Source organism: Pogona vitticeps, chromosome 6 (genome assembly GCF_051106095.1).
Source record: "Pogona vitticeps strain Pit_001003342236 chromosome 6, PviZW2.1, whole genome shotgun sequence".
NCBI lineage: Eukaryota > Metazoa > Chordata > Lepidosauria > Squamata > Agamidae > Pogona > Pogona vitticeps.
The window spans coordinates 105,706,527-105,734,510 of NC_135788.1; the positions used below are offsets into that span (position 1 = coordinate 105,706,527).

The 27,984-nt window shown below is 40.2% G+C and overlaps 1 protein-coding gene across 1 annotated transcript; it reads right to left on the reverse strand.

Moving 5' to 3' along the window:
* Positions 1-5: 5 nt before the first annotated feature.
* LOC110088377 (serine protease 27) lies at positions 6-27,984 on the reverse strand. Its single transcript, XM_020810608.3, has 6 exons — positions 27,840-27,984; positions 11,999-12,025; positions 10,854-11,016; positions 5,533-5,804; positions 4,150-4,319; positions 6-1,229 (listed from the first exon to the last, which is right to left on the reverse strand). Exons 1-6 carry the CDS (start codon positions 27,982-27,984, stop codon positions 927-929), a joined length of 1,080 nt encoding a protein of 359 aa, XP_020666267.3. The 3' UTR covers positions 6-926.

Genomic DNA, 27,984 nt, shown 5'->3' on the forward strand with positions numbered 1-27,984 from the left:
CCACGTTTTTAAAATGTACTGTTGCTGTTGTTGGTTTTGAAGGAAATGGGTGTATGTCGCTTTCTCTCTGCCTTCTTTGGAATAGATTTAAGAGTTCTGTAGGGCTTAATTTCCTCTATCACCAGAAATCTGAATGAAAAAGCCCAAATGAAAGAACCCAAAAGATCAGTCCCTTTGGGGTTTACTGAAAGGTGCGGTATCCAAAAGAACCTGAAAATGAATAAGTATCCTAACTGCAAGAACCCAAACCAATACAGTCCAGATGTTTTCCCCTGGTACACTCCTACAGTAATAGCTGATTCAATCTTTTCTTCTTTCTTAGGTTTTTAATTCATTCTATATTATATAATTTTTATAAAATATTTCTCTTAATCTCAAGTCAGTGCATTTACTCCAGCCACCTTTCCAACCCTGTTAAAAGGTCTTAAACAAAAATGAGCAAAAGATTTTATTAATGTTTGTAAAACACAGAGACATACACTGTCAGAAAACCACGAATATTTTCCCCCTTAATGCTTCCTGTCATAGACTCAATGCATTGTATTCTTGCACAACAGATTTCCCTTGCCAAGTGCCCTCTATTTGTTTTGAACCACATGCCCTCATCCTCATCCAGTGAGGCCTATACATGGAAGAATTGTAGCGCTACACATCTGGAGGGCACTACGTTTGGGATAGATTCCTTTACGAGAATCTTCAGGGGATTTTCAAAGCCACCTTTGAAGACATCCAAGGGCAGAGCCAACGTGAGTGACTGGAAGCAAGACTGGAAATGTCCTGATTCTTGGTGCCAAACAATATGTTATAGAGAACCTGTTTTTCTAGCTGAAACTAAATCAGTGTCTCAGAGATGCATGGGAAGGAGGTGCAAAGGGGGAGAAACTCTCATTTCTTGTCCATTTGACAATTCTTTCCCCACACACACCCTATACCAATGCTAAGACATGATTAAAGGGCCAAACTAAGACCTGAAGCAAAACAATGATAAAGAAGATCTGTCCTCTTCCATCAGCTCCACCAGTGCCTTGATTTGTGAGCCGGTTGTTACCCCTCGTAACATCAACAAATTTAAGATTGGGAATAATCCTTTGAATCCATTCCTGGTATGAAGTAAGGCGGATGTACACTCCGGGACGGTTCCTCTCAGCACAACCTTCCCCCCAGCTCACAATACCAGCCAACAGCCATTCGTGGTTCATCTTGCACATCAGTGGACCACCAGAATCACCCTAGGAGAATAGAGAGAGAGGCATGAGATGTGTTGAAGAACCAAGGTAGTACAGTAGTGAGTAAAAATGCAATGGCTTAGTAAACAGGAAGCCCTTTGGCCTCCAGAACAGGTGGACTAAGACCAATATCATTCCCATCCACCATGACTATTGGGGGTTAGCATCTGGTTATCTACTGATTTTGCATATTTCATTAAAATGGCCCATGTATTGTGCTGTGAAGAAGCAGCATAGTAATTCTCCAGTACATTTATTACAGGATATCAGCTCAACTAATGAATGAATGAATGGATGGATGGATGGATGGATGGATGGATGGATGGATGGATGGATGGATGGATGGATGGATGGATGGATGGATGGATGGATGGATGGATGGATGGATGGATGGATGGATGGATTTATTATGGTCAAAGATGAGCAGATTATAAAATTGGTAATTAGAGCAATTATAAACAGCTTTAAAAGGACAATGTCATTAAGAAAGAAATTAAAATATTCATAATGGAATGCTTATATGACAATCCAATTTAAATAGTGAACTATATTTAAGACACAAGATTCCATAAGCTTTCTAGGCATATAGCTATCTAAAACTTTACTATTCCTGATTTTTCCCCATCTTTTTCTACACAGCTGCACGAAACGTGGTTCTGCATAACCACGACAAGTATGCTATATCTTAAGTCAGTGGTTCCCATCCTTGGGTCTCTGATGTTCTTGGACTACAGCTCCCAGGAATCCTGTCCAACACAGCTAGTATGAAAGCTTCTGGGAGTTTTAATCCAAAATCTTCTGGGAATCCAGGGTTGGAAGCCACCATCTTAAGTAAATTGGAGATTCTGGTCTGATAGTAAGTATGTTAAATAAAGAGTTTCAGACCTTCCTGGTTTCTTGGATAAGGTAGGTAATTATGAAGGTCACAACAGAAACAACAATGGAAAAATGTATGAGCTTCCATTTCTGCTTCTCCGAGATCACAGGAACACAATTATCTTTGAATGGTAGCCTTATTGTTCCTACCGTTCAAAAGTATAAAGGGCAAAGTGTTTAATTTAGCTAGCTTGTAACCTTTTGGGAATTGACACATTTGGCATGCAATTTGGCATTTGAAATATTTTTATGTAATCCAGGTAATTACAGTAGTGAGGGATCAGCCCTACATGGTTTTGAAATTCAGTATCTCTAATTAGCTGTGTAGTAGCTGCTTGAGAATTTGTATAACATTAAGACTGTACAACATCAATCAAGAACCTCAAGGTGTAATCTTGCCATCAGTGAACTTTTCCAAATTTGTTTGAAATGTGTTAATTAGAGTCAAAAGGGGCAAAGCGCACAGGTCAAAACATCATTTTCACCTTATATATCAGCATTTGTGCTTCATTGGGATTTATCCTGCCTCTAACCATAAAATTGCATCAGGGACACAAGTGGGAACACTAATGTATTATAAACTATGAGCTCACTAAACATTTAACTTAGGTAATGTTTACAAATCCCAAAAATCAAACTGTATTCAGATTCATTGGTGCCACGGACACATTTTATATACTTTGATATACCCAGAAAGTGTTGGTTGTTTTTGTGAATATAAATGTAGAGGAAAGAGGCTATCAATTCTCTCTTCAGATTTCTTACTAAATGCCAAAATCCATTCTCTTCTCATGCCTTTATCTGTATGACAAAGTTATTTAGAAAAGTACAAGCCAGGAAAGTGTCTACACTGATATTCTGGCCAGAGGCTCAAGGTTGGCCCACTGGTGATAAGCATATCTGAAATAGACAGCTCTGAAATGTGCTTACACTTAGATGCTTGGTTCTGATATCATTTTGCCCATTAGCGAGATGTTGTGATATCATTTTGCTAAGTAGTAAAATGCAAATATAGGGAAAGTTGGCTAAGCACAGGTATGATTAACAAGCAGGTGCAATTAATTGCTATGCTCTGTAAAGCTATACAAAATCTAGATGCTCCTAATCAAGAAGCCTAAGTATAGGCTTAGAGCAGTGGTTCCCAACCTTGGGTAACCCAGGTATTCTTGGACTACGACTCCCAGAAACCCTGACCAGGAGTTGCAGTTCAAGAACACCTGGGTTACCCAAGTTTGGGAACCACTGCCCTAGGCCTATACTTAGGCTTCTTAATTAGAAGCATTGGGACTTTATATAGCTTTAGACAGCACAAGAATTAATTGCACCTACTTGTTAATCATACCTGTGCTTAGCCAACTTTCCCCGTGTTTGCATTTCACTGGCCTAGATCCTGGGAAGTTGCTGCACACTTTCTGATTCTAGACATTGCCCCATTTGCTGATTTTCAGGCAAGCAGAAATCTTTCTACGTACTTTTCTGCTTTACTGTTCATGTTTTCCATTCTGCTGTCTCTTCAATACAAATTTACCTCTACATTGCTTTCTCTTGATCAAAAAACGTTCTTCTCAGCTTTGACGACCCAGCTATCCACCCAACATTCCTGTTTTATAGAACATCTAGTCTAGATGCAAGCTTACTTGTATGTAGTGGTACATATACAGTTACAGAGTTGAATGTATATAAATTAGAGTTTAATTTTATGATCTAATATTTACTTATATTTGGAGCTACCAGCTATGCCGAAAATGTTTTCTCACCATGCATCAGCCTTTGAATAATTACTGTGAGTATACTAACCTATTCCAGGAAATAAGTCTGCACTACTTTCTTGAGTTATAATTTTGCAGCTTAGGCGGACAACATCTCCCTAAGAGATGTTGAAAAATTTCTCTTCCTAAACCATCTTGTGGTTCGAAATATAAGTAATCCAGTGGGATTTTCCAAGTTCTCTGGGGTTCCAGGGTAGAGGGAAGGTTTTTTCTGGATGGTTCGGAATCAGAAGGTGGATTTTGTATATCAGTAACCCTTGATGAGCACAGTGTTTTACCTTGCATGAGTCTTTCATGCCCTCAGCATAACCAGCACACATCATGTCATCCTGGATTTGTTTCCGGGGCAAACTTTGACCCATGTCAATATTGTAAAGTCTTCTGCAGGTTTGAATATCTATTATGGGCACCTGGAGCTTCTGGAGCTTCTTTGGGGGAGGTAGATCCTCTGGAAAAAAAAAAAAAGAACATGAGGTAGTGAGAGGAGACATTGGAAAGAACAAGTCAAAAGAGGCCAATTGCATAGTGGTAAATTAAGAACACTAGGTATAAGCCCCCTAAAGGAAAACCAAAAGATGCAGAAATTCACCAAAGCATAGTTGTGATCGTGGGTTGCAACACAAACCACAAAGTGTCTTCTGATCCCTTAAAGACTAAAACATTTTGTTTCACATAAACCTCCACAGAGTATAGCCCACTTCTTCAGATGCTTCCAGAGAAGCAGGCAGCTATATGTCTCCGAGGTGTGGAGGAGACAGCATCGTGAGACCTCTCCTCTCCTCTAGGTATTTAAATAGCGGCCTGACAATTGTTTACAAGAAATTGCACTTCTATCAGACAAAAATAAAACAAAAGAAACAAAACAAAAAAGATAAAAACATTGTGGCACCTTAAAAGCTAGCTGCTATCTTTTAATGTGAGCTTTCATGGATCATGTCCTCTTTCTCAGACATGACAGTCATTTATACATGGCCCCATGACCAGTTAGGGATACAGAAGGACAACGCTACAATGGTTGGTTAGTATAGTAGACACAAGTTGCAAATTGTGTGAGTCAATGTGGAATTTCACACTTGGTAATGATTTAAAACTCCTAATTGATATTCAGCCCTTTCAAAGTGGGTTTCTTTGCCTTTTGCAGCCTTGTTCTATACAAAGTGTTTCTTGGCAAAGGATCAGGCTATGAATAACAACAGCAGAGCTGCCACAATTATAAAATCAGATGATAATGACGTTGGAATGGGCTTATATTGCCATTGAGTCCAACCCCTGGATCAATGCACAAATACAAATCAAAGGATATCACTGTGGTATTTCCCTTGACTGATATTTAACCCATTAAGATGGTCCCCAACATCTGTATATATTTTATTCCAGCGTTTTCCCTTTGTATTGTTCTACAGGGTTTCTTTTCCAGAATTTTTGCTTTTGTTTTGTTTTGTTTCTTGTCTGCTCTACTTGCACAGAATAACATGGCTCCCTACCACTTTGAAAACTCCCAACTCTATGACTCAATCTCACCGAACTGTTTATAGTTCTCTGAGCAGTATAGACAGAATAGATTACAAGTAGGCTTAGAAACAGGTTTCCTAAGTTGAAGTTGATGTATGTTTTTGCACATTCCTGGACAAGGAAGGGTTACTTCCTCTAACAATACTCACGTCCTTCACTGATGTCTCCCCACCCAGTGACCCAGCATTTCATGCCTGGGGGGAAGTTGACATTCGCTGTAGGAACACAGATTGGAATGATATAATCAGTGAATCTCACGGGGTAAACCAACCGCACCAAGGCAATATCTCCACTTGTGGCTTCTCCTGCATACCGGGGATTTCTGATGATGCTTTTAACCCTTATGGACTGCTTGTTGGACCAGTCGTTCTCCAATTTACTGGCTCCCAGCAACACAGTATATTGGGAGGGATCGTCATCTCTGCAAAAGGTGGGTAAAAATGAGTATGAGGAACACATAGCTACAATTATTTGTAGTCCGATTCATTAGGATTAGGAGGAAACTATTGTTGGGTGTTATAATGCAAAAATGCCAGCCACAGAGACTGGTGAAATGTCAGGAAGAACAACCTTCAGAACACGGCCAAAGAGCCCGAAAAACCCACAACAACCATCAGATCCGGGCCATGAAAGCCTTCAAGAAATCATTCATATTGTTTTGAATTTAAGCGTATGTGAAGAATCTGATCTAAAGTCAAAGTCTAACAGACCCATCTTGGTCAGTACTTCCCAGCCTTTCTGTAGCATGTAAGCAATTTGTGCTCTGGAACTTCAATGGAAGATATCAACTAGAGATGTGGGTGTTTGTATCTGTATCCATATATGAATACCCCTGCACAGGTGGACAAAATGAGGGTTTGACTCCCTGTGGCTGGATTGTCCACTCACCCTTCCACTGCTGTTGCGGGCTCCATGCTCTGGAGCTCACAGTCAACTAGCCACTCCTGGCAGGAGGCGGGATGACAAGCCTCCCTGCCAGGTTGAAGGGTGGCTAGTTGAGCGCGAGCTTCAGAGTGATAGGAAGGGAGCACAAAGCCCACAGCAGCAATGGAAGGGAGAGTGGACAGTCTGGTCCTGGGGGGCTGGACCCTTGTTATATCCACCTGTGCAGGGCCATTGTTAGACGTATACGAATAACCGCATCTCTAATATCGACACATCCAGACCAATAGGTAGAGCTCAAAAGTGGGCACAGAAATGTGTCTTGATTTCAAACATGTACAAACTATTGCTTAAATGTGTTAGGCAATAGAGAAAATGTGTTCAAGCAACCCCTGTAGTTTAAAACATACATACATATATATTTTTAAAAAGTAAAGAAAGACACCATACCCTATACCTCCCACCCACCCACCTCCACATTGAGTCACATGCAGACTGGAAATGGAGGCAGGAAAGGGAGAGCATCCATAGATGCAAATGTTATGCATATGCACATTTCTGCTTGAATCTGCAAACAGGAGAATGGCTTGTACATTTTCAAACAAATAAAGGAAAGAACCAATATGGCTGGACCAATATTTTTACCCATTAAAGCTATCCCACTTCTTACATCTCCCTATCCTTTTGTTCTAAGAATTTAGACAAAATAAATAAATAAATTTGTTTGTTCATTGATTGATTGATTGATTGATTGATTGATTGATTGATTGATTGATTGATTGATTGATTGATTGATTGATTGATTGATTGATTGATTGATTGGACTTCCAAACCACCCATCTGAGTGATGGTCCCTCTGGGCGGTGTAAGACACTAAGGCTGAAGAAGCTACTTGGATGAGTAGCAAAACGTTTCAGTTTAACAAGAAAGAAGTCCAGTTGCCATGACTCAACTTCCAGATAACCACACCTGGATGACTGAGAATCTTTACAGATATAACACTAAGACAACTATAAAACATAGGATTAAAAGAAATAACAAGTGAAAATTAATTAAAATTTAAAATTGGTCAGATGGCTGAAGATGTTATACATACATTCTAGAGGAGCTGTTAGTTGTGGCATGATTTAGAAAGCATGCCAGAATAAGAAAGTTTTTAGAAACTTCTTAAAAATCTCCAGGGAGGTGGCCAGATGAATCTCAGGCAGCAGTTCATTCCAAAGCATAGGAGTGACTGCCAAGGAGGCCAAGTTCCTTATTTTCTCCTTCCAGGCCTCCCTTGGGATCAGCATCCTCAGTTGCCCAGCCTGGGATGCATAGGTAGGACAGGCAGCCCCTATTGGAGGCATTCTGTCAATGTTTAGGGCCATTTATCCCATTGTTTAAGGGACGTGGTGGCGCTGTGGGTTAAACCGCAGAGGCCTCTGTGCTGCAGGGCCAGAAGAGCAACATTCGTAAGAGCGGATCCACGCAACGGAGTGAGCTCCCATCGCTTGTCCCAGCTCCTGCCGACCTAGCCGTTTGAAAGCACGTAAAAATGCAAGTAGATAAATAGGTACCACTTCGGTGGGAAGGTAACGGCTTTCCATATCTAGTTGTGCTGGCCATGTGACCACGGAAACTGTCCTTGGACAAACGCTGGCTCTATGGCTTGGAAACAGGGATGAGCACCGTGCCCTAGAGTCAGACACGACTGGACTAAATGTCAATGGGAACCTTTACCTTTATCCCATTGTTTGTCACAGCTGGAGTAGTTCCATTGACTGAATGGGACCTAATTCAACGCTTCTGGACATCTCATTGATCCAGTGGTCTGTTCTAAGTGGAAGTAACAACTGACCTTAGACCTTAGTCCTAAAGCTCAGTGTCTATATATTCGCAAAGGCTTTCACGGCCGGGATCTAATGGTTGTTGTGGGTTTTTCTGTGCTCTGGAGTGCTGTCCTCTGAAGATGCCAGCCACAGAGACTGGCAAAATGTTAGGAAGAACAACCTTCAGAACACGGCCAAAGAGCCCAAAAAACCCACAACAACCATCAGTATCTATAGTTTGTTCTCAAAGAACAAGTCTTGCCACATCACAACACGCCAGTTTGCCAAACATTTCTTCTTCAGGCTAATTAAAACAAGTTGCAGAACCTGAGCCACTAGATCTGATAAGGTCAGAACAGCTTTTAAAAAGCCCAGCTCTCTGGTATGTTCTCTAAGGTATGTTTATGTTCAATTCCCTTTTGAATATTGAAAACAGCACTACAGAGATATCTTCAACTAAGAAATATCTATAAGGAATGCTCTTTGAGTCCAGAAATCATTTGGAATGCAAAACAAAACCAGAGTACTTATCAGTTTCCAAACCAATCCAAAGCAAGAAGTCCAAACTGGTGTAAAACTCAAATCAATGCTCTCTAAAACACCAAATATTGTTTTGACTTTCCCCTTTCAACAGCAAGGAAAAATTCAAAAAATGCTTGGGCCAGTGAATCTCATTTGGAACATGAAATTAACACTTTAATCCCAAAAAACTGAGTCCCTGAGAAGGCTCAGATCAACCAAATAAATTATGTTGTTCTGTGATCAGTGCATTTCACGCGTTAGCACAGTCAGAGTGAAGGAAGGGAGATAATCTATTAGAGATTGTCATTTGCATTGCTTTCATTTTCAGCAGGTGTACATGTGCATTGAAGTATCTTTTTCTTTTCTTTTAGGTAGCTGCAGATCATCTTTTGCATTCCACTTTAGAATCAAATCAACTGAGTACCTGTGTATATGAACATGCCACAGATCTCATGTGGAATTTGAGTGGGCTAGGTCACATTAGCATTAGGAACAGGATCTAAGCTCTCACTCGCTCGCTCACTCACTCGCTCACTCGCTCGCTCGCTCACTCGCTCGCTCACACACACATACACACACACATACACACTTCATTTGCAATTCTTTTTTTATGCCTGCCACTATCTTTTATTTACACTGCTTTTTTATGTGTGCATGTCTCCCTGTGCTGTAGTTTAGAAGACAAACATGAAATCAGGTACTCTATTTGCTAAGGCAGCAAAGCTACTAACCAGGAGCTTTCCTTCCCCCTTCAACAAGCATTTTTGTTGAGTAAATTTTAGTAAATCGCACATATCAGAGTTGGGAGAGTAAGCAGGAAGGAAATTAAACTACTGACAGCTTTGCCAGTACATCAAAGGTCCAGCAGTAGTTTGCAATACTATCACCCCCACGTCAAATCCTTCATTTCCCTCATTTTCATTGGGGTTTTTTAATTATTAAACCCATAGAAATAAATTTTAAAACTTCCAAAAATTCAGAAACAAGTTGAAGCCCACAAGCTACAAATCAGTTTGAAGTGGCTGTTTGGAAGATAAATACATTCAGTCCAAATTATAGAGAAACATAACTCATTTATTCAAAGTTTCAGGGTTGCTAGTACAGACAGATAAGGATTGTCCAAGCTCCCAAGAAGCTGATGGAGGCTCCAATACTTCATACTAGCTTCTGACCAAGACTGAAAGCTTTCCCTTCAAAACTGAAAGCTAGCATGGCCAGCTAGTACCAAAGCCTTCTAGATTTGTCTTCTGGCCATGACCAAGTTGAACAGGGCATTTTAGATCACTAGCAACGCATTATGTTCCAGAATTCACGCCAAACTAGATATACCTGTTTAAGGACATTGTTAGCTGAGGAGTGATGCAATCACCCCAAATGTCAGACACTTGAGAGATTTAGATGTTTGTTTTGAAGACGAAATGGCTAGGGCAAAATAAATTGTTCCAGCAAATTCGTTGTATTGACATTAGATAAACTTGTGTCTTAAAAACTAAGCCATGTATTGTAATAGGGAAAATGGAACATCCTGTTTTCCAGTGAGCCATGAAATAAGGTTGTCATAGGTTGGCCCCATTATGGGAGAACACTGGGATTATCAATGGTTTTAGAAAATACAATACATGTAAATGTTCTACTAACCCTAATCCTGCTGTTAACCTCAGTACATGAGAATTCCCATGCAGTAATTCAATGCAAGTTTTTTTTCCCTCTGATGAGAATTTAAAAGACGCAATAGGCAGCACGTCAGGTTCTCATAAGACCTGAATTTCTTTCCAAATTCATTAAGACAGCTCCTGCTGATGAACCTGATTAGCCTGATGAACTGGACTTTGGTCTCACAAATGGACTGCGCAAGCCCTTATAAGAAGAGACCTTCGGGTAGTCTGGGCGGCATATAAGTTAAATAAATAAATAAATAAATAAATAAATAAATAAACAAACAAACAAATAAGAGCTAAGAGAGAAGCAAACCATTCCAATTCACACTTCCCAGAAGAACACATAAACCCACATGCAATGATCCTTTTGTTTTCTCTTCATTTAGATGCAGTTCTTGGTTATTCACAACCATTTTAAATCATTACAGTGTGAATTTTAGGAGAGGGAAGAAAATAGACCTCTGAGATTCCCCTACTGGGATAAAATGACTAGTTCCATCGCAAATTGAAAACTGAAAAACTGGAGGAAAGAGGAGTTAGATCAAGAAGAAAGGAGCCCAATGGTCTAAAGACAATCACTTGTCCTGCATTACTCACAGTCGAAAACAATGTGCTGCTGTGACAATCCAGTTATGAGTGATGAGGGCCCCTCCACATATATGCTTGCCCAGCTTCTTCACGCTGGCCTGCCATGGCCATTCGCCTTCTACAGAGTCCTCACCCCCAACATTTCTGTTCAGAACATTTGGTCGCCCACATACTGGGGAAAGAGAAGAACAGATTACTTTAAACAAAACAGCACATGCAGCCTGCAGATTAGGCCACATTGACCCATGTCTTAAATATAGTAGGACGCCTGTATCCATGGAAGGTCAGCTCCAAGTACCCACACAGAGAGATACTGAAAACCACCAACAATAGCAAACCTTATAATCTGGTGGACCCAGGGCTCTCCCTGTACCTGTGAGGATAATAACCAAGGGTGGCTGGCGGCAATGTTGCTCAGGAGATAGAGGGAATCGCCTCCAGTTGGCAAGAGATTAGGAGAAATTATGGCCATTTCTGGCTCCTTCTCATGGCCATTTCTGGTAACTGCATCATGTTCAACATGTATTTCAGGTATTTTACGTATTTTTATTTTAATTTCATGTATTTTAATTTTAATATTTTCAATATCTTCAGACCGCAAATAAGTGAAATTATGGATACAGATCCAGTGGATATGGGGAACCCACTGTATATTGCCTCTAAATGTACTGCAATGTGCTAAACATTGAGGTGTATTTCAAAGGTGTCCTGAAACTTCAGCTGATATGGAAATGCAGCAGCCTAATTATCAAAGGGAAGGGGCATTTAATGAACCCATATGATTCCTTTGGTCTGGGGCCTGATACATTTCTGAGCCTGATATAAATGTCAGTAAACTTTCCTCATTTCACATATGAAAGTTGAGCAGACTGGCTAGTGAATCTTACATCAGAGCTGTTGATGCAGGAAGGGAAGAATATTATGGCGCAAATTATAGCAAGCCCTGTAGCCCCATAGCTCTGTCTCCTCTGTTCATGTCAATGAGGCAGCTTCCTATTGCCTGAGGAAGCTGCCTCACTGTACATAATAATAGGGTCAGCCCTAACCAAAGATTACTATACAGACATCCATATCATGTTGGTTTTTTTCGGGTACTTTTGTATGCAAAGAATTTAAGAAGTTTAGTGTCTTAGCTGAGCTAAGTGAGAACTTACCATGATGAAAACGGGATGAATAAGTATCTGGAAAAGAAAAAGTAAGAATCAATTTAGATCATTATGTATTTAATATATACAGTATTCAAAGGTGGCCAACAATTGTAGACTCTCTGGGCAGTATACGGGTGGATTAAAATCACTGCACTAAATCTAATCCCCAGTTTGTGCATCTCAGTGTCCTTGTTTGCCCCCAGTGGTGTCAGCTCTTAATTAAATCTGTTTAGCTGTTATTACTTTGTGACATCATTCCATTCAGCACATGATCCTTAGCAGAATAGAAAAAGTAACAAGAAGAAAACAAAGAAGAAGCTTTCCATTTTATCAGCAAGGACTTTGGTATATGAAATCCTTATGGAAGTCCTATTGGTTCAATGATCCTACTTAACTGGAACTAACAATTGAATTTAACTCACAAAATAAGATATGACAGGAATGGGCACAAAGCTTGGTTCAGAGATTTGTGCCGGTTCATAAGTTTCCTTCCCCCACCTCCCTGGTTGGATTCCCTCACTCACTAGCTAGCATGCGCTCCTCTCCTCCTCCTCTCCAGCTGTTCAGACAGTCCTTGGCTGATCGCCTACTCAGACAAGGAGGCGGGACAGGCAACCCCATGCCCCTGCCAGGGACTGGCTGAACAGCCAAAGAGGAGGAGGAGAGGAGTGAGTGCCAGCTAGTGAGTGGGGGGGATCCAGCCGGGGAAGTGGGGGGAAGGGAACATATGGAAGCTGTGGTGCCGCGCATACTAACTGGCACAAACCTCCAAACCGAGGTTCAGGCCCATCTCTAGGCAGGAAACAATGACAATAAAACCTGATAAAACCAGAGTAAAAGCAGCAGTAAAGAGTGAAAAGTGAAAAAGATACAGAAACACTAAAACACAATGAAAATAAAGCTTCATCTGGTATGAAGACAAGCACATCTGGGGACAGTGGTTCCCTGAAAACCTTCACTCTTATAATATTACCCTTTGCTAACATTTGGCAGGGGCATCCTGCTTTCCTCAGATGATAATTTTTGTGTTATTTTATTGTTTTATGTTATATTGGAAGCCGCCTAGAGTGGTCCTGTAGACCAGATGGGAGGGATACAAATCAAATAAATAAAATAAATAAATAAGCTTTGGTTTCATGGAAATATATAGGAGATGAGACCTTCAGCTGAACTGGCCCCACACAATTTAAGGTTATAAAACCGGAATAGGCAACTACATTCCTCAAGATGTCCTTGGCCTACTATTCCAGTGAAACCTACCCATCATAGCCAATGGAGAAAGAGCATGGAGTTACCATCTGATAACTGGAAGGCATGGACCTTTTGGTGTTTTGGGACTAAAAATCCCATAATTCATTCTTGGAGTTCTCTCTGACAGACCCACACCTACAGGAATCTAAATGTGGCTCACCTGGAGAAAAGGCATAGCTGAGGAAATTATTTTTTCCCTGGCACATTCTGCTTCAGTGCCATGTTTATTCCTGACAGGTGTTCCTTTCTCCTGCCTCTGAAGGTCACCACACCCTACTAGGATTGTGTGGTGAATGGAATGATGTCACCATGCAATGACAGCCAAACAGATTTCGTTATGAACTGAATCACTGAGGGCAAATGGGGACAACTGAGATGGAGGAACTCCTTCCTATGTATGAGAGACGTGCTTGTAGTCATCATTTGGGTGATCCCACTCTATCAGAAATCACATAGTGATCAGGATGATATCATAATTGTACTGAAGCCAAACACCTTAACCTTCAATGTTCTGAATGGTTCCCCTGTTTAAGCTATTTTAGATATTTTTCTGTTTTTTCTTGTCCAGAAAATCAGTCATTTAAACAGAATTAGCACCTTGTATTTCAGACCTACCAGCCATGTGTCTATTTTTTCAAATGAAGAAAAAAAAACCCATCTATATCTTCATTTTTAACACTATGTACCTGCTCTTCTATTTTTTTAAAAAAAAATTCAATTTTCCACCTATTGTAGTGATGCCTGTCATTATTAATATTATCCACAAATTAATGTATTCCAAATAAAATATATTTTTGATTTTAATTTAATATTGTTCACAAACTAATTCCCTATGTTTGACATAATCCAAAATAGAGTCTATTCCATTCAATCTGTTATAAAATATAATCATCATGGGTTATCTGTCACAAATTTTTCTACCGTTGCATGTATAATATTACCAGAATCCAAGTAATCCATGAAAAGTTCTCAGGCTGTGTATATCACTGGTTCTATTTGTGTTATATTTTAATATTACCCCTAGAGAGAAGAGAGAACTCTCCCTTTTCATTCTACCCAGTGCTAGGCCAAAAGGGACCTCAGCCGCTGTATATAATTTTTGTTCCTGCTTCTCAGGGGCTGTTCACACTGGTACATAGATAAAGTTTATGGATCATTAGTGGCATGGTTTGGATTGGAAAGAAAAGCCCTCATCCACAAGTGTTTCTATTTAGAATGATCCATCCTTCTCCTTTAAGAGCTATTGTGCACCTTTATGGCCCAGTGGTAATGCATACATTCTTTTTCGCGTGCTCATTGTCTAGACCAGTGGTTCTTAACCTTTGTTACTCGGATGTTTTTGAACTGCAACTCCCAGAAACCCCAGCCAGCACAGTTGGTGGTGAAGGCTTCTGGGAGTTGCAGTCCAAAACTCCTGAGTAACCCAAGGTTAAGAACCAGTGGTCTAGACTAGAGATACTGTAGTAGCCTCCAGCAGACTCTGCTTTTGTGGCTGCAGATTCTGAGGAAGGAGAAAGAATGTAGGGGGAGAACGAGGAAAGGGAAGCAGGGAGGAAGAAAAGAGAAACAGAATGGCACAGACAGACAGACAGACAGACAGACAGACAGACAGACAGACAGACTCAAAAAAGATTCACTTCCCCTGCCCCTCTGCAAGATGATCAGAGTAAGCACCGGGCTGGCCCCATCTTTGCTGTTCTTCCACAAGCAAAGACATTTCTCTTCAAGCAGGCTTTCTTTGAAATGACTGATTGTTCAAGGGGATTTTTTTTAAAGGATCATTTTATTCTGTGTTTTACTTGTGATTTTAACCTTGCTCTTATTATGAGTTTTAATATGATAGTTGCTTAAGGCTTTTTGAATATTGTAATAATTTATTATTTGGCTTTTAACTTTGTCTCTTTTCATACTGTAAGCCCCCTTGGATCCTTTAGGACTGTGGTTCCCAACCTGTTTCAAGTCATCATCCCCATGTTATAATAGCCAAGTGACCTGTGACCACCCCGCGCATTTTCATTAAAAAGTCATCTCTTCTCTGAAAGTAGAGACGTCTTTCTCCCCCAAAGGACATTTTCTCAAACATGCACATACACACTAACTTTAATATCTGGCTCTAAAAGGTCAATATTAAAGGAATTATTTAACAAGAGCTGCAACACGTATCGGGCAACTTACAACTCCCCAGAAAACACTTCCCAGGTTGGGAAACCCTGCTTTAGGAGAAAGGCAGCTTATAAATATTTTAAATAAATAATAAATAAATTGAGATCCCATCTTGGAAGCATTTTCCCCACTTCATCAGATTCCCCAACACATTTCCCTGGCAAGTAAAGAAAACATGATTAAGAGAATTGAATGTAGCGGGAGGGGGAAGATGGGCTGCATAGCTCCTCGTTGCTGCTGCCACATTATCTGGGGAATCTGGAGATCATAGTCTCAAACAGTAATGTTTCCAAGTTCTGCTATAATCAGAGCAAACTGTTTACGAAAATATTATGTTCTCACACAGCCCAGGGCCAAAGCCCCAACCAGATTATCTTTTTTTTTTTAACAGTGCATTTATCATTTTAAGAACAAAAAGCTAGTAATGAATTGCCTGTGGCGTTGCCTGAGGTGGCAATATGTGTGATAGGTATAATAATAATGATAATAATCTTAGAAATTCAGAGCTGGAATAATGAAGGAGTCTTCAGTGGATGAAATGACTTGTATGCTAAATTGAATGATTTGTGTTGTTTTGATGCTGACTTCTTTCAGCATGTCAGTTTAATAAGCTGTCTTCTGACCCCATTATATATTTAAAACTACCTTTTCGAAACACCTGTTTATGTATGATTTGCTTAGCCAGCCCGAGGTATTGTGGGAGATGAGCCTTGGAATAAGAATTAATTTAAGAACCAGAAAGAAGGAAACACAGAAACAAACTAACAAAAAAAAATTACAGAAGTTGACAAATTAATCTGAGGTAAGATGCCAAAAGCTTTACATTTCTTGGCAATGATTTACAGCCATGAGCTAACAGTAGTCTCTCATCCTGATGATAGCTGAAAACTTGCTGGAAAATCTTGGTGGTTTTTCAAGGTCACTTAGCTCAGTGGTTTCGCTGTCTGACTATGGAGTCAAGGGCTGGGAGTTTGATTCCCCATCGTGCCTCCTGTCAGTGGGCCAAGCTACACAGTCCCAGGGCATCCTCAGAAGAGAATCGTAAACCATTTCTCTATCTTGAAAATCTTGGAAAAGGGCATCATAAGTCAGAATTGACTTGACTGCAGATGAGAATGAGGATGATGATGATGATGATGATGATGATGATGATGATGATGATGATGATGATGATGAAGAAGAAGAAGAAGAAGAAGAAGAAGAAGAAGAAGAGTAGACATGGTCTAGAGGGGCGGGGTAAAAATCAAATAAATAAAATAAATAAATAAAAGAAGAAGAAGAAGAAGAAGAAGAAGAAGAAGAAGAAGAAGAAGAAGAAGAAGAAGAAGGAGAAGAAGAAGAAGAAGAAGAAGAAGAAACAAAAACTGTCTGGATTTGTTATGTGGCTGAGTCTCCTGTGTGAGCTGGTTAGCACATTATCTTACCACACCCAACCTCCAATCAGGAGTGGGACACCACTAAGTACTGAGAACCCAAATCCTACTGGGAGTTAATTCTAGTCCTCAGTATCCCCTGAGCTTGTCCTTCCACCCTGCCATTTTGAAGTGCAGAAGTACTGCCAAGAGGGAGTGAGCCAACATGCACAAAGTGGTGACTACGCTGGTAAGGGAAGCATACCCATGGTGGGTAGACCATTGAAATCATATTACAGTGGTGCCTCGCTTAACAATTGCCTAGTTTAACGAAGAAATCGCTTGACGATTAGATTTTTGCGATTGCAATTGTGACCGCAAAATGATGTTTCAAATGGGTTTTTTTCACTTTGCGAAGATCGGTTCCCAAAGCAGGGAACCGATCTTCACATTACGACGATCAAAACAGCTGATTGTCGGGTTTTCAAAATGGCCGCTGGGTGCACAAAATGGCTCCCCGCTGTGCTTAGGGATGCATTCCTTACTATACAGGTACAGAAAATGGCCGCCGTATGGAGGAGCTTCGCTGGACAGTAGTTTTTAGCCCATTGGAATGCATTAACTGGGTTTTAATGCGTTTCAGTGGGTTTTTTATTTTCAGTTTACGATGTTTTCAGTCTACAGCCATGTCACTGGAACAAATTAACATTGTCAGGCGAGGCACCACTGTACTTTGAAATATGGAGCTAATAGAGAGCTTGGGATTAAGTAGTTACTTTTTGAGTACTTTGATGGACAGTTACAATGTTACGGTTAGTGTAACAAATAACTACAAAGATATCTTTTGGATGCAATGAGTAGTGTTTTGGGTTCCTTTCCAGCATTATTTTTAAATGGCATATTAAGGCATTTCAATGGTGGCATTTTGTGAAGAATTTCCAGTTGTATGTCACTCTTTTATTAGACCTAAGTAGCAAAAGAAATACTGTATTTGTTTTTGCCATTTGTGCTTTTAACAACAGCCTTAGAACTGCAGAGCTGGAATGGACCCTGTGGATCATCAAATCCATCCCCTGTCAAGGAGGCACAGTGGAGGAATTGAACTCCCAACCTTTGGCTTCGACCTAAACCACTGAGCTCTCCAGCAGTTCTTGCAAACATTTGCTAAATATTTGGAAAGTGTTAGTAAAGATTTGCAAGACATTCATTAATTCACAGGGCTGTCAAAAGTTGGAAGTGAGCTGGAGGTACATAGCAACGAATATCAGAATTAGCCACAGGAGAGAACTAAAAAGTGTTTCCCTATGCATTTCTAGTCTGCTGGAAACTTGCAAGGCACATGTTAATGACATGAATTTCTTGCACCACCAGAGCAATAATAATGGCAATTTGGCTGCTGAGAGATAATAAGTTGCACAACCACTACCTTTTTTAAAAAAACAATGTTCCCCAGTTCTGAGCTCACACTGCATGCCACATACTGGTGTGCTTCGGCTTTGTAGGTAAAATAATCAATCATATTATTCAACCATACACCTGTGAGTAACTGAAGGTAGCCTTCTGTGCTGTGGTTCAGGATGTCTCCTTTTTTTAGCTAATCTTGATATCATGAAACGAGTGCAATGCCAGGGGCCTGACGTGTACTTTCTGACTGGGAAAAAATAACAAAAATAGGGTAGTCACATGTATCTGTGAGTGCTAGTGTGATACAATGGGCAGGGTGACTACCATGTTTCCCTGAAAATAAGACAGGGTCTTACATTATTTTTTGCTCCAAAAAACACATTAGGTAAAGGTAAAGGTAAAGGTTCCCCTTGACAATTTGTCCAGTTATGTCCGACTCTAGGTGGCGGTGCTCATCTCCATTTCCAACCCATAGAGCTAGTGTTTGTCCGCAGACAATCCTCCATGGTCATGTGGCCAGCGTGACTAGACACGGAGGGCTTATTTTAAGGGGATATTTTACTTTTTTTCATGTACAATAATATACATTTATTCAAATACAGTCATGTCCTCTTCTTCTGGTTGCTGCACAATGGCAGAAGGCAGGGTTTCACTTAACTGGGGTTTATTTTGGTGGTAAGGCTTATATTACAAGAATCCTGAAAAATCATACTAGGGCTTATTTTCAGGTTAGGTCTTATTTTCGGGGAAACAGGGTAGGACTCAGGAGTTTCCTTCTTTCTTTGGAAACTCATGGGGGCTGTGGGGGAGGTGGCATTGTTAAAACTACTCCTTAAATATCTCATAAGTTTTGAAAGCCTTGTTAAGGATTCTAAAAGATGAATGTCAAAACAAAGAGGAAAGAAGATGGCACAAGCTGACATAGAGCTATATATACATATTTATTTATACATGATGCATACATATTTATGAGAACATTAGAAATGATCACTAATATTAGAAATGCAGCCCTATAGATTGTGATTGGGTATCCTGAGTGTCTGGTCAGTCTATTGATGAACACCATCAAAGTTTACCTGGTGCTCTCATTTTATGGTGTTTAATCTTTACACTAGATTGTCTCTCAAAGAGTAGATGATTTCAATTAGAAGATCATTCTCTGCAAAATAGATCTATAGCCTACCAAATGTACACAACACCTGTCAAAATTAACATACCAAGAAGCAATCACTCTTGCCTCTTCACTCTATGCCAACACCCTCCTGCATCCTTTTTCCTCTTGCCTGCCTTTCTCAGGCCCTCCATCCTGTTCCCTATTTCACTCTGCACTGGAGAGACTGGCTTCAGGAGTTAACCTCGAGGCAAAATCCGGAGCCAGAGTCCCAGAGGCAGTTCATATCATTCTGTCAACTCCTGCGACATCACTGGAACCAGTTGTATTGGCTCTTCCCATTCCACTGGACTATTTCAGCGACGTGGAGAGGGGGGATTTGCTGCTTGAGTAACAGCCTATCCTCCATATTATTTTACCCAGGCTTTGGGCTCTGGAGAGAACACTCCAGCTCCTCCACACAGAGCACGTTACCATAGTCTCTCGAGACTGAAGGATGCCTAATCTAATCTAATCCAAATTCATCCAGGACTTAAATGGTCCTGGTAATATGGCCATGCAAGAATGATGTGACGTTAAATGTCTTCACAAGCCTGGAAATAAGTTGAACCTCTACACATTATGCACAACAATCTGCAGAGGGTTCCCACAATCAGCAACCTTGACATGCAGGTGGATGTTCAAGGGCATGCTTTACAGCCCCACCACCCACTTAGCCTTAAATTTACATCTGTGAACACCTAAGTAAGGTAATGGAGGAAAATAAATCACATGAGTACTGCCTGTGAATGGGGAAAAGGTGAAACTTGGAGGGCTGCTGCCACTAATAACAGAAAAACAAAGGGCTGCTACTGCTATATTTTACTTCCTGTTTCTCTCGCTCCTCTGTAGCAGTGTGTGTTTGTGGACATGATAGTGCCATCAAGTCAATTCTGACTTGTGGCATTCCTTTTCAGGGTTTTCTAGATAGACGGTACTCCAAAGTGGTTTACCATTCCTTTCTTCTGGGAGTATCTTGAGATTATGCAGCTTGCCCAAGGGGAGACACAGACTGGCTTTTCTGGAAGGCACAGTGGGGATTTGACCGTCCAGCCTCTGGCACTGCAGCCAGAGACAGGACTCACTGAGTTGTCCAGCCAACCCCCTAGCACATTACATGTATTTATTTAAAGTATTTCTACACCGCTTCTCTGTCATCATTTCTGAGGGAACACTGAACATAAAACCAACCAAACAGATATGAAAAACAAGAAAGTGCCAGTTTCCAAACAAACTAAAGCAGCAGAAACTGTTAGAAGCAAAGTTTCATGGCGCTAAGCACACAACAGGATAAATAGAAGTTGATTTTATTTTGTGACTCGCCAGCTGAAATCTTGTTGCTTCGTGTAGTAAGTCACACTAGAATAGACCCACTGAATCAGTGGAGATTTGATGACTCAACTCCTCCATAACTTCCATTGATTCAACAGGCTCTACTCTAGTTAAGAATTTCTGTGTACGTCACAATTAAAGTAGGATCATTTGAATCAATGGAGGTTAAAGGGGAGCTGACTCACCAAATTCCCACTGATTCAATGGGCGTTTTCTAGATGTGACTTATTACTGGATTTCAGCCACAGAAAAATCCATAGATGTGTTGCTTGTGAGTGTTAAAACTTGTACTTCCTGAATTAGTCTTTCCAACTTTGGATCCCCAGATATTGTTGGATTACAACTCTCATGATCTCTGATCATTGGCTAGGCGGGCTCAACATGCTGGGAGTTGTAGTTGCACTGGTTCCCCACTCTTAGCTGGAGTGAGATAGAGGAAGAGGATTCAGTGCCTTGAAAATAGCAAAAAATAATGAAAACTTCCAAATAGTGTGATCCAAAATTGGAAAACCTGCAACATGTCCTCAGGTGACAAGCATGGTAAAAAGTCTGAAAATGAAGCCCTATCAGGGAACTGGATATTTTTAGCCAGAAGAAAAGAGGATTAAGAGGCAATGTGGTAATGATCTTCAAATATATGATCTCTCATATATTGAGCAACCTTGTTGTCTACTACATGACAGAGTAGGCCCTGTAACAATGGATTCAAAGTATAAGAAAGGAGATTGTGACTAAACTCTAGGAAGAAACTACAGTATGACAGTCATTCAAGAGCAGAACAAACTACCTCAAAAGTTGGTAGACTCCCTTTGATTGGGAGTTTTTAAAGCAAGTGTTGAATGACCATTTGCCAGGGATGCTTTAGCTGGGGTTTCCTGAATTGTCAAGGGGTTGGACTGAATGACCCAGTGTCCTTTCCCATTCTACAATCCTGTGGTTCCACATCCATGTTTTCCTCTGTCAGCCACCATTCGTTTTCCCAAAAATCAACTGATCTTTGGTTTGGAGATTTCAGTTTCTTTTGTTCAACATGGTGGTGCAAGCTACAGTGAGATAAACAGAGGTGTGTTCCTCTCTCAGATTAGCAATTTCCCAATCAGCTAGAGATGCAAGGCCTTTTCTAGGAATGGGCGAGGCTTAAAGAGACATCCACAGGCAGAATTGCCGAAGATGATTCACAAGCAGCTGATAAGATAACTTGAGTTTTAAAAAGAAGGAAAGATTGGAAGATTCTAAAAGTCTTGAGAATCTCACACTCCTCTGAGGTCCTGGCTGAACTTGAAATTAATTCAGCATGAAGACATTGTTGGTAGCACTGAGGTGCGAGGTAAGGAGAGAAGCAGGGAGAAACAAAGAAAATGGCTGCATTCAGATGTAATACTACCCTATGGTTTAAAGGAGGACTGGGAAGACTGTGATGCCTCAAATGCTGTTGGACTGAACCAGCCATTAGACTGAGGAAATGCACTCTCAGTCACATTGCTTTCTGGGAGTCAACCCGCTGGTCCATGGAAAGGGTAATCTCAGTACCCATTAGATTCTATGGGGGAGTGTCTTACTGAGTTCTCTTACAGAGCCATGAAATTACTTTCAGAGAGCAGTGTAACTAAGGGGACATTCCCTTCTTCTTTCCAGCTGAACCATGTGGAATGAAGCCGACAGTGGCAATAAAACCACCTCTCTTCTTTATTATTATTGTTTTTAATAACTTGGGATAGGGTCTGGGATACAAAAGGTAAAGGGAAGAGGGAATTGGGGTTATGAGGAAAAGGAGACACAAAAATATATTTGCATTCCGGTTTCTCCTCTTCCCATTCCAGAAGTCTGCCTGAGGGATTCTAGGTGACTTCTGGGCCTAGATATCCTAGAATTACGACGACTCTGTATGTTGAGACAGTAAGAGGAGATGAAAGAGGGAGGGGAGGGTGCAAGAATGGAAACACACATAAGAGGATCTGACTGTGGCCAAATTATAGATATCTTTTTTAGCTTAATTCAAGGGATCAGGAATCGTTGCTTGAGTCTTGGCACAGTTATGTCAGATGTATTCAAAGGCAAGATTAAATTAAATTTATCTAACACAATCAGTTTGGCATTCAACATTCATTTGTTCAATTAGTCTCACATTTTGAATGCATTAGAATGATGCTGTGGTATTAATAAAAAAAAACTCATCCAACATAAGGATTACAAAGGCAGCTTGTCAATCATGTGGTCACTAATATAAATCCAGGTGCTGTGAAGGAGTAGCAGATCCAAACCGCAAGATAGTGAAAGAAACAGTTATCAGATGCAATTACGGAGAGCTTTATTAGCTGATTAAGGATCCTTTCATCCAACAAAACAGTGTTTGGCTTGCAGCTGATTCAACAGAATGTCACAATTGCATTACAGAATAATTTGCAAACATCAGGGCAATAGAAATAATGAAGACACATGGATTTTTTAAAGAATATTTAGTCTTGTTTCAGTTGAATTTCCTACACTCAAATCGTTAATTGTTTTGACAATACAGTGGTACCTCGGTTTACAAACACCTCGGTTAACGTAATTTTCAGTTTACAAACAAAAATCCATTGAAAATAATGCCTCATTTTATGAATTTTTTCCGCAATACAAAGCAAGTTTGCATTGAGGTTGGGAGGTTTATAGCACCACCTCCATGCATGCATTCCTATGGGAAACCACATTTCGGTTTGCAAATTTTTCGTATTATGAAACGTCCAGGAGAATGCATTAAATTTGTAAACCGAGGTACGTCTGTACCTTACATTCACAAAATGGTTTCACAACACTTTCTCCCATAGGGAACCTAAATTTTTTATGGGTCTTTACTTATATTCTACCCAGACTACAAGTCCCAAAATACTTTGCAGACGTTTTAAAATGAAACAAAATGTGCCCCAAGAAGAAGGGAATGGTGAACCACTTCTGAAAATTATCTGCTTTGAAAACCCTGTAAAAGGTCACCATAAGTAGGAATTGACTTGATGGCATATCTGGAAAATAATTCTTTTACTTTCCCAATTTTTCAAAAGAAACTAAATTAGGCCCTTTCAGTTATTTGAAGGCACATGTAAATGCAGATTGACTCTCCTCTTTCATCATGGTCTAAGACCACACATCTACAATTACAAAAAAATACTTTAAAATAAATGAATTTGCCCAAATTCCCCACGCTCACCACTGCCAATCAAAATAATTTCCAACCTAGCAATCTGAGAAGTGCTGCATGGCTTTGGTTTATTTGCCATTTAAATTTCCCAGAATGCTCTGCAGCCATGCAAATGCCCAAGGGCATTGTGGGAAATAAAAATGGCACCTACAGCTGATTGCTGGGCTGGCACTGCTCTGAACACTGCAGTACAACTACCACGCAAATCTCTAGTGATGCGTATCTTTTTCAAAGATATAGCTTTTCGATTTCATGTGTTTATTTCTGTATAATTCAGAAAGGAAAAATGGAAAGAGCTGCCTGATTATCACAAGTCCATGCTCATGATGGACACAAATGTTCATATCAAGACAAAAACAAAATAAAAATAAAAGAAGACAAAAATGTTGTGGCTCCTTAAATACCAACTTTTATATTTTAACATAAATTATAGCAATTTGTCCTTAAGGTGCCACAACATTTTCGACTTCTTTAATTTTTATTTTGTTTTTGGCCATGTATGCTAGCAGAGACCAACAAAGCTACCTCTTTTAAAACTATAAAAATTTATGCATCCTTTTGTTAATAGTATCTATCTATCTATCTATCTATCTATCTATCTATCTATCTATCTATCTATCTATCTATCTATCTATCTATCTATCTATCTATCTATCTATCTATCTATCTATCTATCTATCTATCTATCTATCTGTCATCTGTCTGTCTGTCTGTCTGTCTGTCTGTCTGTCTGTCTGTCTGTCTGTCTATCTATCTATCTATCTATCTATCTATCTATCTATCTATCTATCTATCTGTCTATCTATTTATTTATTTATTTAAAAATGTACAATGTCCTTCTCCTTAAAAGGACCCAAGGTGGCTGACATCATTAAAATACAATATTTAAAGCTAACAAGAGTGAGCATACAACTACTAAAAAGAATCAAACAAATACCATATAAAAATGGTAAACAAAAGCAAGTAGTAAGTCACAACTTGTATAAATTCATTTAAAGAAAAAGCCACTTAGCCATGTATTTTTGTTTTCCAATTCTAACCTAGGTATCCCTCTGGAACACATTTAATGAGCTTATCCTATTCTCACAGCTGTAAGAATGGCCAATCATGAGAATAAAAATTGAGAAAAGCTTTAGCATTATAGCTGGGGGAGGGGAGAGAAATAAGGCAGGGGCTGCCAAACTGGGTGTTGCAGGGCACTGCCAAATGCAGTCAGGGACCCACAGGAAAAGAGAGGGGACATAGAGTACAGTGGCTGTAGAGGAGCTGATCATAGCCCTGTTTCAAGCAGGAACCTGAAATGGAAGCTGGGGGCCTACCACTCCTTTCCCCATCTCTGAGATCTCTGGTGCAGGCGCTTGCTGGGTGACCCTGGGAGTTTTCCATGTCATGACCTGGAAGGAGGGTCCTTGGGGATATTTAGGGGGAAGAGATGGGATAGCTGGGGCGGGGGTCAAGATCCTGCTTCTTATGGCTCTATGGCCCATCCAAGCAAGAAGAGCTGCATCCAGCGGCCAGTAAATCAAGCGAGCATGAGTCCAAAAAATTTGGGAACCATGGTGATAAGGTAGAAAGCAGGCATTTCTTTGATAGATATATTTCAATGCATAGGTGTGTGTGTGTGTCCACAAATGCTCCAAAATAACAACCTTTTGAGGGCAAATCAAACTTTCATGCAATACTATCCTGCATGTACAGTATCCCCACCCCCTGTATAAACACCCCATAGACAATTAAAACCGTGAGCCACACCGCCCAGATTGCCATCCAGCATAGTCAGACAGCACTGAAGTTATCTACCCCATAATCATTTTGAATATAATGTAACATTCCCAAAATTGCACACACCCTTTTTTCCTTTTTCTTTCCTTTTTTCTTTTCCTTTTTTGTCAAAAGATCTCCACCTGGTAGCTATGTGGCTGCCAGTACATCAAAGCAGAGGGTCACCAGTAGTGGCAACTTCTCTGCTTTAGAAAAGGACAGGACACAGCTTTCCATGAGCTGCTCCTCTACCCATCTTTTTCTATAAAATAGGATCCCCATAAGCCACTCAAGCTTTCTGAAACTGCAAACACAAGATCTTTTGCATGTATTTAATATTTTCTAAATGACCCCAAGCCCTCTTACTTAAAATCAAATCAAAACAAAGTTCATCTAAATTGTGGAGTAGATGCATTTCTCATCTTCTCACCAGTTTCATTTTTATTGATAATTTCTCCAGCCATTGATGAAAAAAATAAATTAAAGATACATTGTTGTTGGAAATAAAGTGAATAAAATTCTCATCTTTCTGCAATGACCAAATTAAATGCCAGTGACAGTATGTGCTGTCAAGTCATGGCTGACTACGGGCAAACCTACTACAGGTTTCTTTGGGGGGGCTGAGATGTTTGAGGAGCAGTTTATCTTTGCTACAGCACCCTAGGACTTTCCATGGCCAAGCAGAGATTTGCACACAGGTCTGGTACCAGCCTATCGGCTACACCATAATGGCTCAGACAGTATGCCTGTCCGTATACGTGCTGCTGAGGAGTAATTGCAATCACGTACTTTCTCCATGGCATCGACAGGATGCAGAACTACATGAGCCTTTGTTTTGATCCAGCATGGCTGTTCATATGTTTTCATCATGGAGAAGACCATGCTATCATTGTATGTCTGCCATGTAGCTGTTATAGATGAGTACGGAGCCTTTTGGGGAAGAAAACATAGTGGAAACCTTAACTGAGTATCACAGATATGGTTGAATCCACAGGGATACAACATCAGAGTTTGAACAGCTAAGTACTCAAGATCCTCACACTTGGACAGGAACATGTATTATGCCCCCATATCCATTTTTTCCCCATTGCGTTTGCAAATTTTGGAAACTTCTTACTGCTTTTTTGAAGAAACAGCCAAACAAAATGATCACCCATTGCTAGTATAATCTGGCATTACCACACAATGACCTAGATAATGCTTTCACATCCTTTCCAAAGAAGGCACTATCATACACAATACCAAACTTACTTGTTTTTAAGGGATTAGTAGGCTACTGGGCAATTTCCAGTGAAAAAGTTCATACCCACATATTGCTAGTCCACCTCCTAACATTTTGCAAAATGGAAAAATAGTTTTATGTTAGCAAGCATCTCTGGGATGCTGCTTTTAAATTAATATATTATTTTTTAAAAATCTTACAAGCATTGACAGTATTGACCTTGCTGATGCAACAGCCCTGTTGTGACTGGCAGAACTTTTGATCAAAATCTTCAGTAGTTTGACCCACGGCCTCAGAGTCTTGGAAAGGACCTCAAAGGCCCTTTAGGACAATCTCTTGTCAGTGCAGAAAAGACACTTCTACACCATCCCAGTTAGTGGGTCATCCAGTTTCTGCTTAAAAATCACTGAGAACATTCAACCTCTATTCTGAAGTCAGTTCTCGTTCCCACCAGCTTGTACCATCAGGAAGTTATTTGTTGTTGCATTTAGCTGAAAACCCCTTTTCTTTTTAATTTTTGAACCCATAGGTTTCAGTTCAGCCTTCAAATATCTGAAGATCTTTATCACATCACTTTTTCTCTATACTACGCACACCAGATTTCTTCAATATTTCCATATAGGTTTGTTCTCTATGCCCCTCATTATCTTTGGACACATTCCAGATTTTTAATCTGCTAAAAGTTTGGTGGCCAGAATGAGACATAACATTTCAGGTGAGCTTTAATTATTATTTTATTAGAAGACCTGGGTATAAATAATAAAATAGGATTTTACACATGGCTTTCTCCTTCTCACTTTAGTCATACAACAATCATTTGAGGCAATTCAGGCTAAGAGAGAAGGACTGGTCCAAGGCCAGTCAGTGACTTTTAGGACTGAATGGGGACTTGAAACTAAGTCCCAAGAAACCCCAATGTTCTGCCACCCAAATCCACTGAACACCACCTGTTCCCAGGACTTTTGGAAGAATTAAGGAACCAATCCAAGCTAAACAAATCCCACAAATCCCCTAAAAGGGGGTTTTCAGATCCTTACCTCTGTTGGGTATATCTTCATCTTCACAAGGATTATATCCATTATACTGCTGTGTGTGGGTCCCTCTTCCCATCATTAGCATGAGCAATATGAGCAAGAGGACTGCTAATGTGCCAGATTTGGGTACCCTTTGTTGCCGTGACAT

What these genes read in the sequence shown, in the direction of transcription:
- LOC110088377 (XM_020810608.3), bottom strand. Translation starts at nt 27,984, where the DNA reads ATGTCACGGCAACAAAGGGTACCCAAATCTGGCACATTAGCAGTCCTC. An exon ending in TGAAGATATACCCAACAGAG is followed by an intron (nt 12,026 to 27,839) that starts GTAAGGATCTGA and finishes TTTCTTTTCCAG; the next exon opens with ATACTTATTCATCCCGTTTT. An exon ending in TTCATCCCGTTTTCATCATG is followed by an intron (nt 11,017 to 11,998) that starts GTAAGTTCTCAC and finishes CTCTTTCCCCAG; the next exon opens with TATGTGGGCGACCAAATGTT.